This window comes from Manis pentadactyla, chromosome 5, assembly GCF_030020395.1.
Source record: "Manis pentadactyla isolate mManPen7 chromosome 5, mManPen7.hap1, whole genome shotgun sequence".
In the NCBI taxonomy this organism is placed as follows: domain Eukaryota; kingdom Metazoa; phylum Chordata; class Mammalia; order Pholidota; family Manidae; genus Manis; species Manis pentadactyla.
In genome coordinates, this window is record NC_080023.1 from 58494381 (window position 1) to 58509197 (window position 14817).

General features: G+C 37.3%; 1 protein-coding gene across 4 annotated transcripts in view; it reads left to right on the forward strand.

Annotated features, from left to right (window-relative positions):
* The window catches only part of SLC4A4 (solute carrier family 4 member 4), a 316692-nt gene that overhangs the window by 218062 nt on the left and 83813 nt on the right, over positions 1-14817 (forward strand). For all 4 annotated transcript variants that reach the window (XM_036878971.2, XM_036878970.2, XM_057502301.1 and 1 more), the window contains exons 9-12: positions 733-820; positions 3043-3197; positions 3825-3944; positions 6065-6239. In XM_036878971.2, coding sequence (XP_036734866.1) covers positions 733-820; positions 3043-3197; positions 3825-3944; positions 6065-6239 — 538 coding nt within the window. The remainder of the gene's footprint in view (positions 1-732; positions 821-3042; positions 3198-3824; positions 3945-6064; positions 6240-14817) is intronic.

Sequence of the window (14817 nt, forward strand, 5' to 3'; positions counted from 1 at the left end):
AGAGGTGAACCTAGGTGGGGATAAACTCATTATTTCAAGTTTCAGGACTGACTTACCATGGAGCAGTGCTTCTGCATTATCAAGAAAACAAGTTTGGAAGGGAAAATGAGGACACCCCCAAAAGAATTTTAACTATGAATGATACTTTATTTTCAATTCCTCTCATATTTTTCTTTCTTTACTTTGGCTGTCAGCATGCAACTTAGTTGTAGAGGACTTGGTTTTTGCTGATTCCCAATCACTTCTGAGGAGAAACATTTCTTAAAATATGGAGAATATCATTGGTCACTGCATATATTGGGTAAAGAGAAGTCAGGAAAATGTAAAGATGCACTTGGAAAGAGATGTACAGGAAAATGTTAAGTTTTTATGGTTATTGTGCTTAATGGGTTTTTTCCAAAGATTCTGAAAGTCAGTGGAAATGAGAGAGAGGAAAGTTTAGAAAAGAAAGATTGAATGACTCATAAAGCGAAACTTTCTTTCTCAGAGGAGAAGCTTCTCAGGTTTTCATGTTAAATTCTCCTTTGCCTCCAAATAAACTGAACAATGATTTGTGTTTCAGAATAGTATAAAAGAGTATCTTTCATATTAACCAAGAATATTACCTGTGTTTTAAAGATGAATCCTAGACCTAACCTTTATTTTTTAACTAACACAAACATGTCTCAGCTTTTGTATATTGACTTTGATGAAATGTGTGTTATAGCCTTTGCTTCTTTCCCCTTCCATTAGGTTCTTGTTCATTCTCTTAGGTCCTAAGGGGAAAGCCAAGTCCTACCATGAGATTGGCAGAGCCATCGCCACCTTGATGTCTGATGAGGTAGGTAATCTGGAAGACGGTGATCTGGGATGTCCTACTTGTGCTGATTCCATCCTGTGAGTTGTCTGTCAGAATGTATTCAATTGGAATTATGTGCTTACCAGCCTTTATAACATGACATACAGTCATTCATGGCAAACATTGATACAGCTTTCAAAAAATAAATTTAATGTTAGAATAAAACATCTTCTTTTCTGTTCTTAAACATGTTCAATTCTTAAAACATATGTTAAATATTCTTTAAAAAATTCAAGTGTCTGTATTAACTTAAAATTTAGCTCTTAAAATGTTTAATATATTCATTCTGGGAATTCAATGTCTGTGTAGAAATGGTGGGTTCTATAAAATAATGCATAATAAAGTGGACAATGCATTTTTCTTTAGGCATCAGAAAGTGCCTGTTTTTATGGTTTTCTTATTTTGTGGGAAGAAATGATACACATACTAAAATGCATTAGCTATTGTTACTACTGCAAAGTATCTAGTACTTTGGATGACCTTGCTCTCATAACAGCTTGAATGTCATTATATACATTTTAGACATGGTTAAATTCCAAACTAGTCTATAGTAGGAGAAATAGTAGTAGACTATAGGATCACAGCTTTCTGCCTCTATCTTACTAGCTTATTATTTTCCCAAAGATTTTGCTTTTGCTTCGTAGATTTGTCAGTTTGTCCATGTGCTAGGTGGAGAATAAGGCATTTAGTCATGGAAGTTCTCTTTGGTGATTATTCAGACAGTTACTTAATCAGGAACTGTGAGCATGGATGCATAGCTGTGCTGTTTTTATCCCCCTTGAGGGGGAAACTCAGCATCTCAGTGGGTTCTTTTATTTATTTTTGTAAGTTTGTATTTTTTTAAAAATTCTTTTTGTAAGCTGTATCAATTAGAAATGCTTTAGGTTCCAAGTGACAGACAATCTGGCTTAGGGTGCCATGAACATTTTGGGGTTTATTGTGCTCACATATCAGGAAATTTGGAGGTAGGTAGTTACTAGAGTTGGTTTAACTTAACAGCTTAATGATAAATCAAGAGACAAGATCTTAAGATGTTAACTACAGTCAGCTTGTCATCTCTTCTGTAGTCAAGGCAGGAAGAGGGGAGGAGGGTGTTAGCTGTGTCTGTCTCTTAGTAGGTATTATAGAGCTTTCCCAGACATCCTTTTTCTTTAATTCGTCGGTCAGAATGTTGATCCTTGTTTGCAGGGGAGGCTAAGAAAGTGCCTCTCTCACTTTCCAGCCTCTCTAGTGGGAGGTAGCAAGAGAAAACGAGGTTGAGGCCAGCTGTGTCCACCATGGGCAATATGCTGGCCCTGTGTGTTGCCCTCCTCCCAACCCCACTGCCCCCAGACCATTTCATGTTATTTGTTTGATAGCTTTTAAAAGTTCTTGTTCCAGAGAAGAAATTTTAGTAGCAATCCTTAAAAATAAGTAAGGATGATGAACAGGGGCCATCTTCTCTCCTGGAGACTAAAGAATTTGACTTATGGGGAGTAAAAGACTTAGGTTATGTTTAAAGGACTTCAGATTATCAGCTAGACTAGAATAATCGAATGAATGACAAAGAGAATTATGTACGTTCTGAAAGCTTCTTCTTTGGATATCTGTATAAAAAAACAGGAAGCATGTGCTCTCTTGGATGGTTTAATTGTTGCTTTGCTCAAAGATAGACTGATGGTCACCTGCTTGAAGCCCTTTACGTTATTTATTGCCAATATAACTCAGATTTTTCTTTTTTTAATAGCTAACATTATTTATGTGTTTGAGAGCTGCAGTGTTTTGGTCTTAACCCGATCTTAACACTCAGCTTGAACCTTTCCTTCTTGATTCATCAGCAGTGGTTTGTCCCAGTAGCTTTCATTTCAGAGAATGACTTTCAGTATATTTCTCCAAACCATTTCATCTGGCTTCCATAGCAACTGTATCAGTAGCAGTACACACTGTAGGAGGAAAAAGGCAATGTTGTTTTACAGTATTGATAGAAAAAAACATATAAAAGAAACAGAGCTGTTTTCTCATGCCTCTACCTATATTCTTTGAATTCATAATCTAAATACTGAAGTATTGTGGGACAAGCTAAGTAATAAGAAATATGATAGTATGGTTATGTTTAATATATATTAAATATTAAATTGGATTGTGGATTGCATTCAGGCTCGACACAATGCGAGGCATGCAGAAGGTTCTCACATCGGATCAGCACATCTCTTATTACTCTTTAGGTTTTCCATGACATTGCTTACAAAGCGAAAGATAGGCAGGACCTGATTGCTGGCATTGATGAATTCCTGGATGAAGTGATTGTCCTTCCCCCTGGGGAGTGGGATCCAGCGATCAGGATAGAGCCTCCTAAGAGTCTTCCATCATCTGACAAGAGGTAAATTATCAGGCAATTGGGAATTTTTTTATCCTTGAGAAGGAGGTTGTGTTTGGGGAAGAAAAAGGGGTCAGGCAGCTGCCCTAATATTTTCAGGTTTCCCATTTAAGTTGATGTATTATCTCAAATGAATCACTTATGTGCCTTGCTTTGACATTTCATTGACACTGTAAAATGAATGTTATATATTAGGATGTTCTTTAGTAGTTACAAATTAGCTCAGTTTATGATATTGAAGTATATCACAGAGATTCTTTGTGGATGTTTTTGGAAGTCCATGTACATATGGGAATATCAGTTTACTCAAGATCAGTCTCTGTAGATGTAAGAAGTTAAGAAATTGGGATATGCTAATAAAGGATATGCCATTTTCTGGAAATCTGTTATTTTACAGGTGAAATATTTCCCTCCTATACAATATATAATTCATTCAAGTTTTCTGTTCCTTCAGTCATTTGTCTTCACTGTAAACACAGCACTTTAAAAGTTGTTTGTTTGGATGGAAGAAGTAATAATGATCTTTCTTCCAAAGGGTTTTTAGTCTATCTCCTTACTAGTTAGTGCATGACATAGCTAAGAAGCAGATGAATAAAATAATGTTCTTGTGGGCTCTGTTGTCTTGCTTAGAAAGAATATGTACTCGGGTGGAGAGAATGTGCAGATGAATGGGGACACGCCCCATGATGGAGGCCACGGAGGAGGGGGAGGCGGCCATGCAGACTGTGAAGAATTGCAGCGAACTGGACGGTAACCGATAGATTCTTTTGCCATTCTTGATGAGGTTCTCTTTAGATCTAAACTTCCCATCATCTTTCAATCAGCATTTTATTCACTGGTTTGTACATGTGCTCAGCCAACAACTATTTATAGTGTACCTGTTAGTCCCAGGCACTGGGGATGCTGCAGCGGAGTAAACAAAAATCCCTGTCCTGATGAGTCTTACTTTGTAGTGTTGGAGACAAACAATGAGCAAGTAAAGAAATGTGGTGATGGTTTTGTGGGGAATAATAAAGCAGAGGTAAGAAGTTTTGTGATGGGAGAAAGATACGATTTTAGTTTTATATTTGGGGTGGTGTGGTCGGAAAATATCTTAAAGAGAATTGCAGCATTTGCAGGAAGGCCTGAAGGAGGAAGGAGGGAGACAGACCATGCAGATGTGGAGTGAGGCGAGGGGACCACAGAGCCCCTGCGCAGGATGGCTTGGCATCGAGGCCAGTGTGACTGGAGTGGGGGGATGAGGGGTGTTAGAGAAAGTCAGCAGGATCCTGGGTGGATGTGTGTGGCAGGAGGCCTGAGAAATATGCCAGTCTCCCCCTCTTGGCTTTCATGATTCCATCTCTTCCCTGTATGTTGACTCAAAGGTGGGTACTCTGTTACAGAAATGTGGAGCTCACAAGTTATGGTTGCCCTAACCTGCAGTTGAGAATTCAGATTTCCCAGATTGCCTCGGCTAAATCTCTTTTCTTGATAATTCTTCCTTTTCCACTGTTAGGTTCTCCATTTCAGTTTGGATTAAGTAAAATTTTAAGTAAGAGACTCATTTTAGGAAGATAAAGATTTTCAAAAACACTGTAGATTTGTGGAAAACACAGAAGTATGTTGTTTTAATATGCAGTTGAACTTGAATGAAATTATTTTCTTCCCCTGATGACCCACTTGGGTTTCTCTTCTGAACTAAGAGGACATTATTTCCCTCCTCTTTCATATTAAATAGAGAACAGAAAACCTTCTCTATCCGCATTTTTTCTGAATAGTTATTTATAAACTATTTTCATTAGGAATATCCTTTCCTTTTCTGCAGATATGAGTTCTGGGATTAAACTTTTTATTTAATCAAACTAATTTCACTCTTCCATATTTTTCCTTTTCCAAATGCATTCAGCATCCACAGTATGCCTGGTGCCATGCATGGCCTTGTACATAGCAAGAAAAATGAATCAGGGAACTGAATGCAGCTGAAGGCCAGCAAGCACCTGGATAGATGGACAACCCTGATGAAGTGTGACAGCCCGTAGTGGGAATTTGAACTATGCGTGGAAAGTTAGGACATCAGAGAGCTATTGAGCTCTGAGGGAGGGCATCTGGGCCGAAGGAACAGCTCAGGGAAGGCTGAGGCTGTGAGATCTGGTTGGGAGGGTGAGTTGCTGATACTTACATAAGGCACCTGATCTGTTAGCATTTGTATGGGGCTTAGTTTGCAGTGCTCTGTCACTACACACCTGCTGACTGCCTCCCTTAGTTCCTTCAGGTCCTTACCCCAAAGTCACCTGCTTGGAAGGCCCGTTCTAGCTTCTGACAGTTCACCCATCACTCCCTGAGCACTTCATCACCCTCTTAATTTTTTCCTGGGTTTTTAGAACCACACATTTTATTCTGTCTGTTCCCTACATAGAAAGTAAACCCTATGAGGGCAGGTATTTTCACCTGTGTTGCCCACTGCTGTATCTCCAGTGTCTGGAATAATGCTGGGCACATCACAGGTGCTCAGTAAACGTCAGTGGAGTGGACAGGGCTGGGAAGAAAGCTATGGCAAGATATAAAAGGCCCTATATGATCTGCTCACATGTCTGGATGTTTTTCTTCAGACAGTGAGAAATTTTAATTCATTTACACAAGTTACTCTCATCTAAAGACCAACTGTTTGGTCTTTAGGGAATGTGACATTTAATTTGGTGTCCAAAAAAGAGACAGACAGAAGAAAATGTATTCCTCCTCAGCTTTCTGGCTTTATCTTAAGTGGTTAAATAGTGCTTGTTGATTCAAGCACTTTAAATACAAACTCTTTGTGGTTTTTGATAAGCTATCTCTTGGTTACTTTTCTGGTAATTTATTTTGCACTGTCCCATGTTTTCTCTCCCCCTACCCAGGTTCTGTGGTGGACTCATTAAGGACATAAAGAGGAAAGCACCGGTTTTTGCAAGTGATTTTTATGACGCTTTAAATATTCAGGCACTTTCAGCAATTCTCTTCATTTATCTGGCAACTGTAACTAACGCTATCACTTTTGGAGGACTGCTTGGGGATGCCACTGACAACATGCAGGTGGGTTTGGTTTGCAGGAGACACAAATAGTACAGCCCAGATTGCCTTCCTCATCCCTCCAGCTCAGCTAGCGGCAGATGGCCTTTCAGTTACTCAGCGTGATTTTCTTTCTTTTGCTGGATGCTGCCTTTCACTTTGCTTCTGGCCTGCTGCTGTATTTCCAGCATTTTAGTAATTACAAAAATAGCTCAGTGAAATCTGGTTGGAATCACAAGTGGGGAAAAGAAGAGAAGGAAATGAGGATGTGCAGTTCTATTTGGGCAAGAGTGTATCAGCTGTTTTAATTTTGTGAGGGCACAAGGTTTATATCTACTACCTTGAACATACAAACCATATTCTGTTAAAGCTGATGATCAGACTCTTTTGGGGAATGTATAATTAACTTCATTTTACACATGAGCAAACAGATGCATCAAAAAAATTGAGTGATTTGCTCAAGCTTGGATTTGCATTTCTATCAGTAGAACTCAGCTTTACAGAATACAAGCTAAGGGTTGTCTCTCCTGTTCCTGAATGTGCCTCTCATTAAGCTGTAAAGACTTTGGCTTGACTTATTTTGGACAAACACGGTTTTTTGATTACTTTGCAGGTGGTATTTGCCTGCCTTGTATGTATCAATAGTTGCTAAAGTTTTAGTGATAGGAAAGATGTTTTAGATCACAGAGTCATGAATGAAATGGATATAATTAAGAAAATCATAATTTAGCTCTTTTCAAACTCTGACCCTCTACTTTGCTACTTACTACGTTTGACCCATGTGACATTCAGAAATACTGTCAACCAGCTTGCTTTTAAAAAAAATACAACTGATTCAAAAGGTTTGCTTTTCTTCTACTTCTGTTTTCTTCCCTGAGCACATTCATGTTTCAGATTTCTGCCTGAAACACAAAAATAAGGTGGAGGCTGTCTATGACATCTGTGTTAACCCAAGTAAAAAGGAAGAAATTAAACAATTTAGTTTAAGAACGCTTTTATCTGTTAGCCCTTATCTATTGCTGTACAGTACTTTGGGGTATCTGTACAGCTGGGTGGTTCTCTTGCTGGTCCTCACAGCTGTAGTGAGGTGGCAACTGCAGTGGGAGGTACCTGAGGACTTCCTCACTTAATGCCTGGGGCCTAGGCTGGGATGTCTGGAACAGCTGGAGACTGAGGACTCTCCGCCTGACTTCCAGATGGCAGCTTGGGCTTTCCCACAGCCGGGACTGCGATGGTCCCGAGGAGCTCATGCTCCATTGCGAGGGGCATCTGTGGCCGCCGCTCAGTTCTGCTTGTTCCCATGTGAATGTGTACTTGCGTTACTTCATTTTCTGGTTTTTGAAGAGAGGCTGAAAACTCAAATTCTTATGTGGAATATGGTGATTTTTAAATATTGACAGCTTACTAGCACTTAAAAAATAACATTGTGCAGACCAGAGAGCACCTATCTGCAGTATGGGGAATAGAAATAAAGTGTGATAGGAACAGAGGTGAAGTTAACAAAGAGGGTGTACTTCTCTTTTGTCTTCATTCATAAGGCCTCATGAATAAATTAAATTTTAACAGAGATGTCAATACTAGTATTTTATAGAATCTGATCTCTATGCAAATTGTGCAGTCACTCATCCACATGGGAGCATAATGATAACCAGAGCAGATCATTCGAGAAAACAAGTGGGAAAGAGCCCTGGGGAAACCCTCTGAGGCTGGCATGAAGAGGTAATACAGACATACATGTGTTAAGAAAATAAAAGAAAGTTGTGATGTTGAGAGGGTGGCAAGAACAAAACCACCTGTCTTTCAGAATATAGAGACTTTCTGGGGCAGGTAATTTTCAACATTTTTTTCCCAGGGATATTCTTGGGATGGAGAAATTATGACACTTCCTATGTGTTAGTTTATTGACTTTTTTTTAACTGGGTTGAACTTTTTCAACCTCGTAAGATTTAGCTTTAAAACACTGCATCTGAGAAAATTTGTTCACGTCTGTTGTTGATAGCTCCTGGATGAGTTAATGTCCTTACGAACGAGTTTGTGGGGAAGTAAAGGATTGTGTTGTGTGACATATGTAGTTACTGTGGGTATTTCCTCAGTGATGAAGGTCAGGGGAAAGACCTTGCTGGCGAAGTGTGTTCTGGTTTCTGAGGCTGTTAAGAGAAACAAATGCTTTCAGCGCTTCAGAATGTTAAGTGGTTCACTGAAATGGCCATGTTACTAGTGGGAGGTGATTTGATTCCAAGTGTTCTAATTCAAACCGATGAGGCTGTTTGTCGGACATAGTTTGATGGTTTTATTAATAGATTTTGTAACTTCTATTGATGATTTCACTGAAACTGAAATAATTGTTTCAAAAATTTTCTGAACGAAAATGTTGAAGGACATTTTTTTCTCACTTATGAAGACTTTTTCCTTTAAAAAATGTGTTGTCAAAGTACTACAATTTGGTACTTCTAGAAGACATTGGGGGTAGCAGGAAAACTAAGAAAGAGGGATAGAAAATTAATGATAATATATATGTGTTACACTGAACAATCTATCATTAATTTCTTTTGGGTGAACTAATGCTAGTAATGCATGGATGCATAGATTTAAGCACTAGATTTATAGATCTAAAATAATCTGTGTAAATAGAAATAAGTGTGTGTGCACACACACACGTGCACAGACCCAACTCAATGTTATATAGTAATTTTCCATATTTCAGTATTTTAATTTGAAATTTTACCTATAGTCATCAAATTAGGTATTCTTGCAATGGCAACTGACTTAGGTAAATATAAATATTGGTTTATCTATTTTAAGACCTAGGGGATAAGGTGAATTAATATGTTGAAGAGTATTTCAAGGCTGAAAGGCTATGTACTTTAATGTACAGAAGTTTTGATGCTCTGGTAGTAGCAGACTTGAATTGACATCAAGACAACAAAATATTTTGTGGATTTGGTACTAAGGCCCAGGTCATTTCACATGTTTATGGCAGAGTTTGATTCATGCCCTTGCAAATATTTCTTGAGTGTCTGTTGTGCACCAGATACTATTTTAAGTACTGGGGATACAGATAAGTGACCAAAATAGGTAAGAATCCCTATTCTGATGGTATTTACAGTCTAGGGTGTTGATAAAACAATCTTTTTCAGTACCCCAAGAGATAGCAGAAATGGTGGGCTTGTTTAGGAGGCTAAGTCCTCTGGCTCCATTTGGCTTTCTAAACACTAGATCAAGACTAAGCAGAAAGACTAAGCAGAAAAGATTGATACAGCCTGAAGTAATCTTGAATTGTATCACAGCCTTCATGAATGTGGCAGTGGGTTATTCGCAAAAGCACAGGCAGCTCAAATGAGTCAACTGAGAACAGTCTCCTTGCTTTTAAAGGCAGACAGCTTAGAGATGGTTCACGTAGGGCCTTTATTGTCAGGCCACAAATAGACATGGGTACTGGGTGGAAACATGTTGTGAAAACACAGATGAGTCACTGCACTGCTGTTGTTTAAGCAGATTCTTCCAGCTTCTGTGCAGGAGGTCTTGCTGCTCAAAGATAGGAATTCACATGTAAGCATTTATTTCAGAGCTGATACACACACACAATATTCACACATATAAATATGTGAGCTGTATATATTTAATATTCCCACATTTGTATGTGTGTGTGTGTGTGTGTAGCTCCATATTATTAGAAGCAGTTCTTGGGAGCCATAGAGATAATTTCCCATGGACCTATGTTCAAAATAAGAGTTGGAGCTACTGTGGCTCCAAGTATAATCAATTAATAATGGCAACAGAGATGACTGTACACATTCCCCAACTTGGCATATGCGTTTTGACCATTAGGCTGCTCTAAGACTCTGATGCTTTAGAGTGGGTGCTCATGGATTCCTTGCTAAGTATGGGCAATTAAAGTTTACCTTGGGCTTTGGGAGTGACTGAACCACTTTGGCAAGAGTTGACCTTACTTTCATCTAGGATTCAGCCTTGCCCTTTGGCTGTTTCTTATTCTTAGAGTTCAACAATGAGGGAGGAGAGCATAAGCTTTCTGAGGTCCAGGAATTGTATGGTATTCTCATTATCCTGTTCAGTGAGTTGCACCATAAAAATGCTGTGGTCCCCTTGCCATACTGTGAAGTTAAAAGGGCTTTTTAGCCTTACCACCCTAGAAACTTTTTTTACCGCTAAACTTTTTACAACTGAACTCACTGCCTTGTATTTATGTTCTTGGTTGCCGAGAAGGTATACTGTTCTAGTCATTGAAATACCTCTCATTGTTAAACATCAATATAGCAAATATTTATGCATAGCTTAGTCTGTGGGCAAGATGCCATTTTTAGGGAACACTTTTTGATCCTTTGTGGAAGTTACTGTGTTATTTAAAGGTTGTTGTTCTTAGCTTTATGGAACACAGAAAAGTATATTAACTTAAATTGACATTGTTGATTATGAATGACTGAGTGCAGTCTAGAGTGAAGACTGAGTGAAGAAAGTCATTAAAATTTTTTTCCAGGAGTAAATATAATCCTGTTTTCACAAACCTTTTAGCAAAAGGGTACAGTAAGATAATTAGAAATCTGTGAATTTTGTGATATTTATGGAGCACATTTTAAGGGAATTTGTCTCATAATAAGGAACATTTATAGCTGGCAGCTCCAAATATGAGACTTTATTTTAACATGCTGCTGTGCTGAGAATATTTAATCAATCTGCTTAAGTTGGAAATGTATAATTTCTTAGTCACCTATATATGCCTCGATAAGATAGATACTTCTTTATGAAGATTATGTGAAATTTATAACAGCAAGATTAAAGCAAATTGATCATTACTTCACTATAGTGAGGACTGTACAGTCATTTCAACATACCTAAATGTACTTAGGCACCAAAGTGCATTTCTTCCTTGAAGTGGAAATACAGAGTGATGTGTTTATCTATCTGAAATCATCCTCCAGAAATATATTCCAGTTTCAAAAAGTTAGGTGGGGACAGCTTGTTTGGAAAGATATACTTTGGTTGTTTGATAGAGAAAAACAAATGTCTCTTTAGTGACAAAGTAAGGGGCTCTATAATGCTTCTTTGCTTCCAGTGTATATGGCCATTCCTTCTCCTGGGAAGGAACTTTAAATAATTTGCTTCACTTCATGTACAAGTTCCGAATTAAACCTGTTTGCTTAAAGTTCAGTAAATTGTGACCAGAATTCATTGCCATTCCTTCTCCTGGGAAGGAACTTTAAATAATTTGCTTCACTTCATGTACAAGTTCTGAATTAAACCTGTTTGCTTAAAGTTCAGTAAATTGTGACCAGAATTCATTTACTAGATCTTATTTAGTTTTTTGTTTTTTCATTTCCATTGTCAATTCTATTGTCTTGGTGATCAGAAAATGATAGTATTTGGGTTGGGGATCCCAAATGTTGCTAAATTCAAAATTATTTTGTTTGGCTTGAAATTATTTCAAAGTAGCTTTATTTTTAATAAAATATAATTGTGCATTATAGAAAATTCAAAAAATACAGAAAAACTACAAAAAAAATTTTCCCCTTTAACTCATCACCCAGAAATAACTACTATTAACATTTTCATGAGCATCTTCCTATATGTCTTGCAATGCATATGTAAGTAGATAGATTGATGTATAGGATTTATATAAATGAGGTCATATATATAGTGTTTCATAACATGACTAGTATTTAGTGGAAGTCTTTCCACCTCAGTATGGATCTTGAAAATCATTTTAACGACTACATCTATTTATACACATAATGCATGTGCTATAATTTATTTAACAAATCCCCTATTAGTAGGTATTCAGTTTTCTCCCAATTTTCTAATTTATAAACAAACTGTGGTGCTTAACTTCATTTTCGTTCTTTGTAATTACCTTCTTAGAGTAAATTTGTAGTAGAATGGTTGCAAGATATGCTTATCTTTTTAGTATATTTATTTTAAATCACACTCCACAAAGGTTATACCAATTTCTATTTCTACCAATAATGTACAAGAGGCCCACTCCCATGCACCCTTGCAAAAACAAGATTTTGTCCCATATTCTTATTTTTGTGAAAACAACAAAGGTTGAAAAATAATAGCTCAAATTCCTTTGATTTTTAGTGAGGGTGAATATTCTCCCACATTTTATTGCCTGTCTGTAGTTTATGGTGCATCATTGGTATATTTTCCTTTTAGGTATTTGTTGTTTTCTCATTGACTTGTAAGAACTCCTTGTGTAAAAAGAATATTTTCCCTTTTCCTGTCAGAAACATCACAAATATATGTTCCTAGATCTGCCATATGTCTTTTCATCTTATTTATGAGTTCTGTTGCTGTACAGATTTCAATTTTTATGTCATCAAAATCTTTAATCTTTATGGTTTCTTGTTTTTGTGATATATTTGGAGAATCTTGGAGATACTCCAAGATTAGAAAAATATTTACCCACATATCTTAGTTCTTTTATGTTTTCACTTAAATTTTTTATCCATCTGGAATTGATTTTTGTGTAAGTTTACACTGGCAATTGGGCCCTTCAAATGATCTCCACACATATGCACAGCTCTTTAAACAGAAAAATATTGTAAAGCCTCCCTGTTCTGTCCATCCATCCTATTAGACTTGGAGTTGAGGCTCTTCGGTAGATCTTTGGCACATACTTTCCTTTTTCAAGCAGAGAGCTAATTTGTCTTTAATGCTTTCCCTTTTTTTTCAGTGCCTGCTGGGCAGTGTAAAACAGAAGTTTATGATGACAAAGCACGTTTAGGCAGAATAGACGGCAGTAAGGATTTGGCAGCTGTGATCTGTCAGGACAGAAATCCCTGATTTGTAGGCTATAGCTACACAGGTGCAATTAAAAATGAGGGTTGTATAACCAATCATCTTCTCAAAAGTAGATGAATGGTCTTTATAACCTAACTGAGCCTTAACAATGCTATCCGACATTTCTTATTTTGAAAGAGGAGGGGTGGTTTCATGAATGGGTGAACCTCAACTTTGGGCCACATGGGAATCATCTGGGGAATTAAAAAAAAAAAAACACTAATAATACTGATTCCCAGGCCTGATCTTCAGAGCACCTGACTTAGCTGTTCAAGGTGGAGCTAAAGAATTGGTAATATTTTTCCTTAAAAAAAAAGCTTCCCAGATAATTCTCATGTGACTCAAATTTGATTTAGATACTTATATCATTTTTCCATTTCTTTCTGATCATGTGGCTTGACTTATGCTGGGGACCTGACATCAAAACTCCTACAGGTAATTCAGATCCGACTGCCTATTTTCAGTGGATGTCTTTAAATGGCAGTAGGCTGCATTATTTTTCTTGGCTAAATTTCAAATTCAAATACTTATCCAGAGAAATTTAATTTTATTGTTCAACATTCTACATAGTTTGCATAGGTTACCAACAACATGGGCTGAAATTTCTTTTCATGGTTAGGAACATTTTAGTTTTCTTCAAAAAACTTGAAATATAACAATAATGGTGGTAAATGATTTATCATTTACTGCCACCAAAATATTTTATTTTCCAAGTTTTATTTGGTTGAAAACTGTCAAAGAAATATAAAACATGTTTTCTTGGGTATTGTGCCATTTTTCTCATCTGATTATTGCCATCCAACCTCTCTACACTGGGTTTTGATTATAAGTAGAACTAATAATTTTCTTAACAAAGAGGACATAAAACAACAAAGGTCATTCTTTGGTGTTATGTGAAGATACTACACTGCAGTAAAGTCAATGTTGGCAGCATAAACTTTTAGCTTTTAATGTTTTGTCATCTTCTGAATGTGCTTGCTTTCCGTTAGCCATGACAGGTGTGATGGCCCTGGCAGCCCTTGTCACAAGTAGCTCAAAGACGTAGGACACTGGTGCTGCCAATCATGGTTAGACTTTGTTTGTTTGTTTGTTTGTTTGTTTTCAGAATCCTGCCCCTATGGTCTGCTTTCTTTTATGCCTGATTTTTCTATTATGGGACTTGTGCTGATTTTCTTGGTGTTTTGTAAAATAAAGACTATCTTTGGTGTAACTTGATACCCTGATATAAGAAGAAGAATGCTCACCAATTGTTTTGCATGTGGGTTTTGACTTCACTGCTGTAAAGTAAAACAAACTGTTTTGTTTTGTTACAATTGATTCCATGTGTTCAGTAAGACAAGGACTGAAAGGAAGCAACTCTCAATGGCTCTAGTGTCGCCCCATAAGGTTTCTGTTGATTTAGAATTTGCCCTGGGAAATCCTGAAGATCTAAAGAGGCTTTTTTCCCCTTTTCCTCTGAGCACTGATCTGTTCTTTTCATGTCACTCCTTTTACTTTCCCTCTCCATCTCCTTCCTCTTTAGAAGTAAAGAGAAATAATAGAGGCAGGCTGGGAAGAAGGGGATGAAAACAGCAAAGGAAAGGGAATCAACATTGTATTGAAACTCTACTTTATTCTTATTAGCTCTTTACATATTGTCTTACTTAGTCTAAATAATTGTCCTGTGAAGCAGCCGTTGATTTTACAGAAGAGAGAATTAAGATTTAGAGAGGTTGATAACTGGGGAAGCTGAGATTTAATTTATCCCTGACTCCAAGACATGCTTTTCATGCTAAGTCACCCAGAAGAGAAGGAAATCATCTAG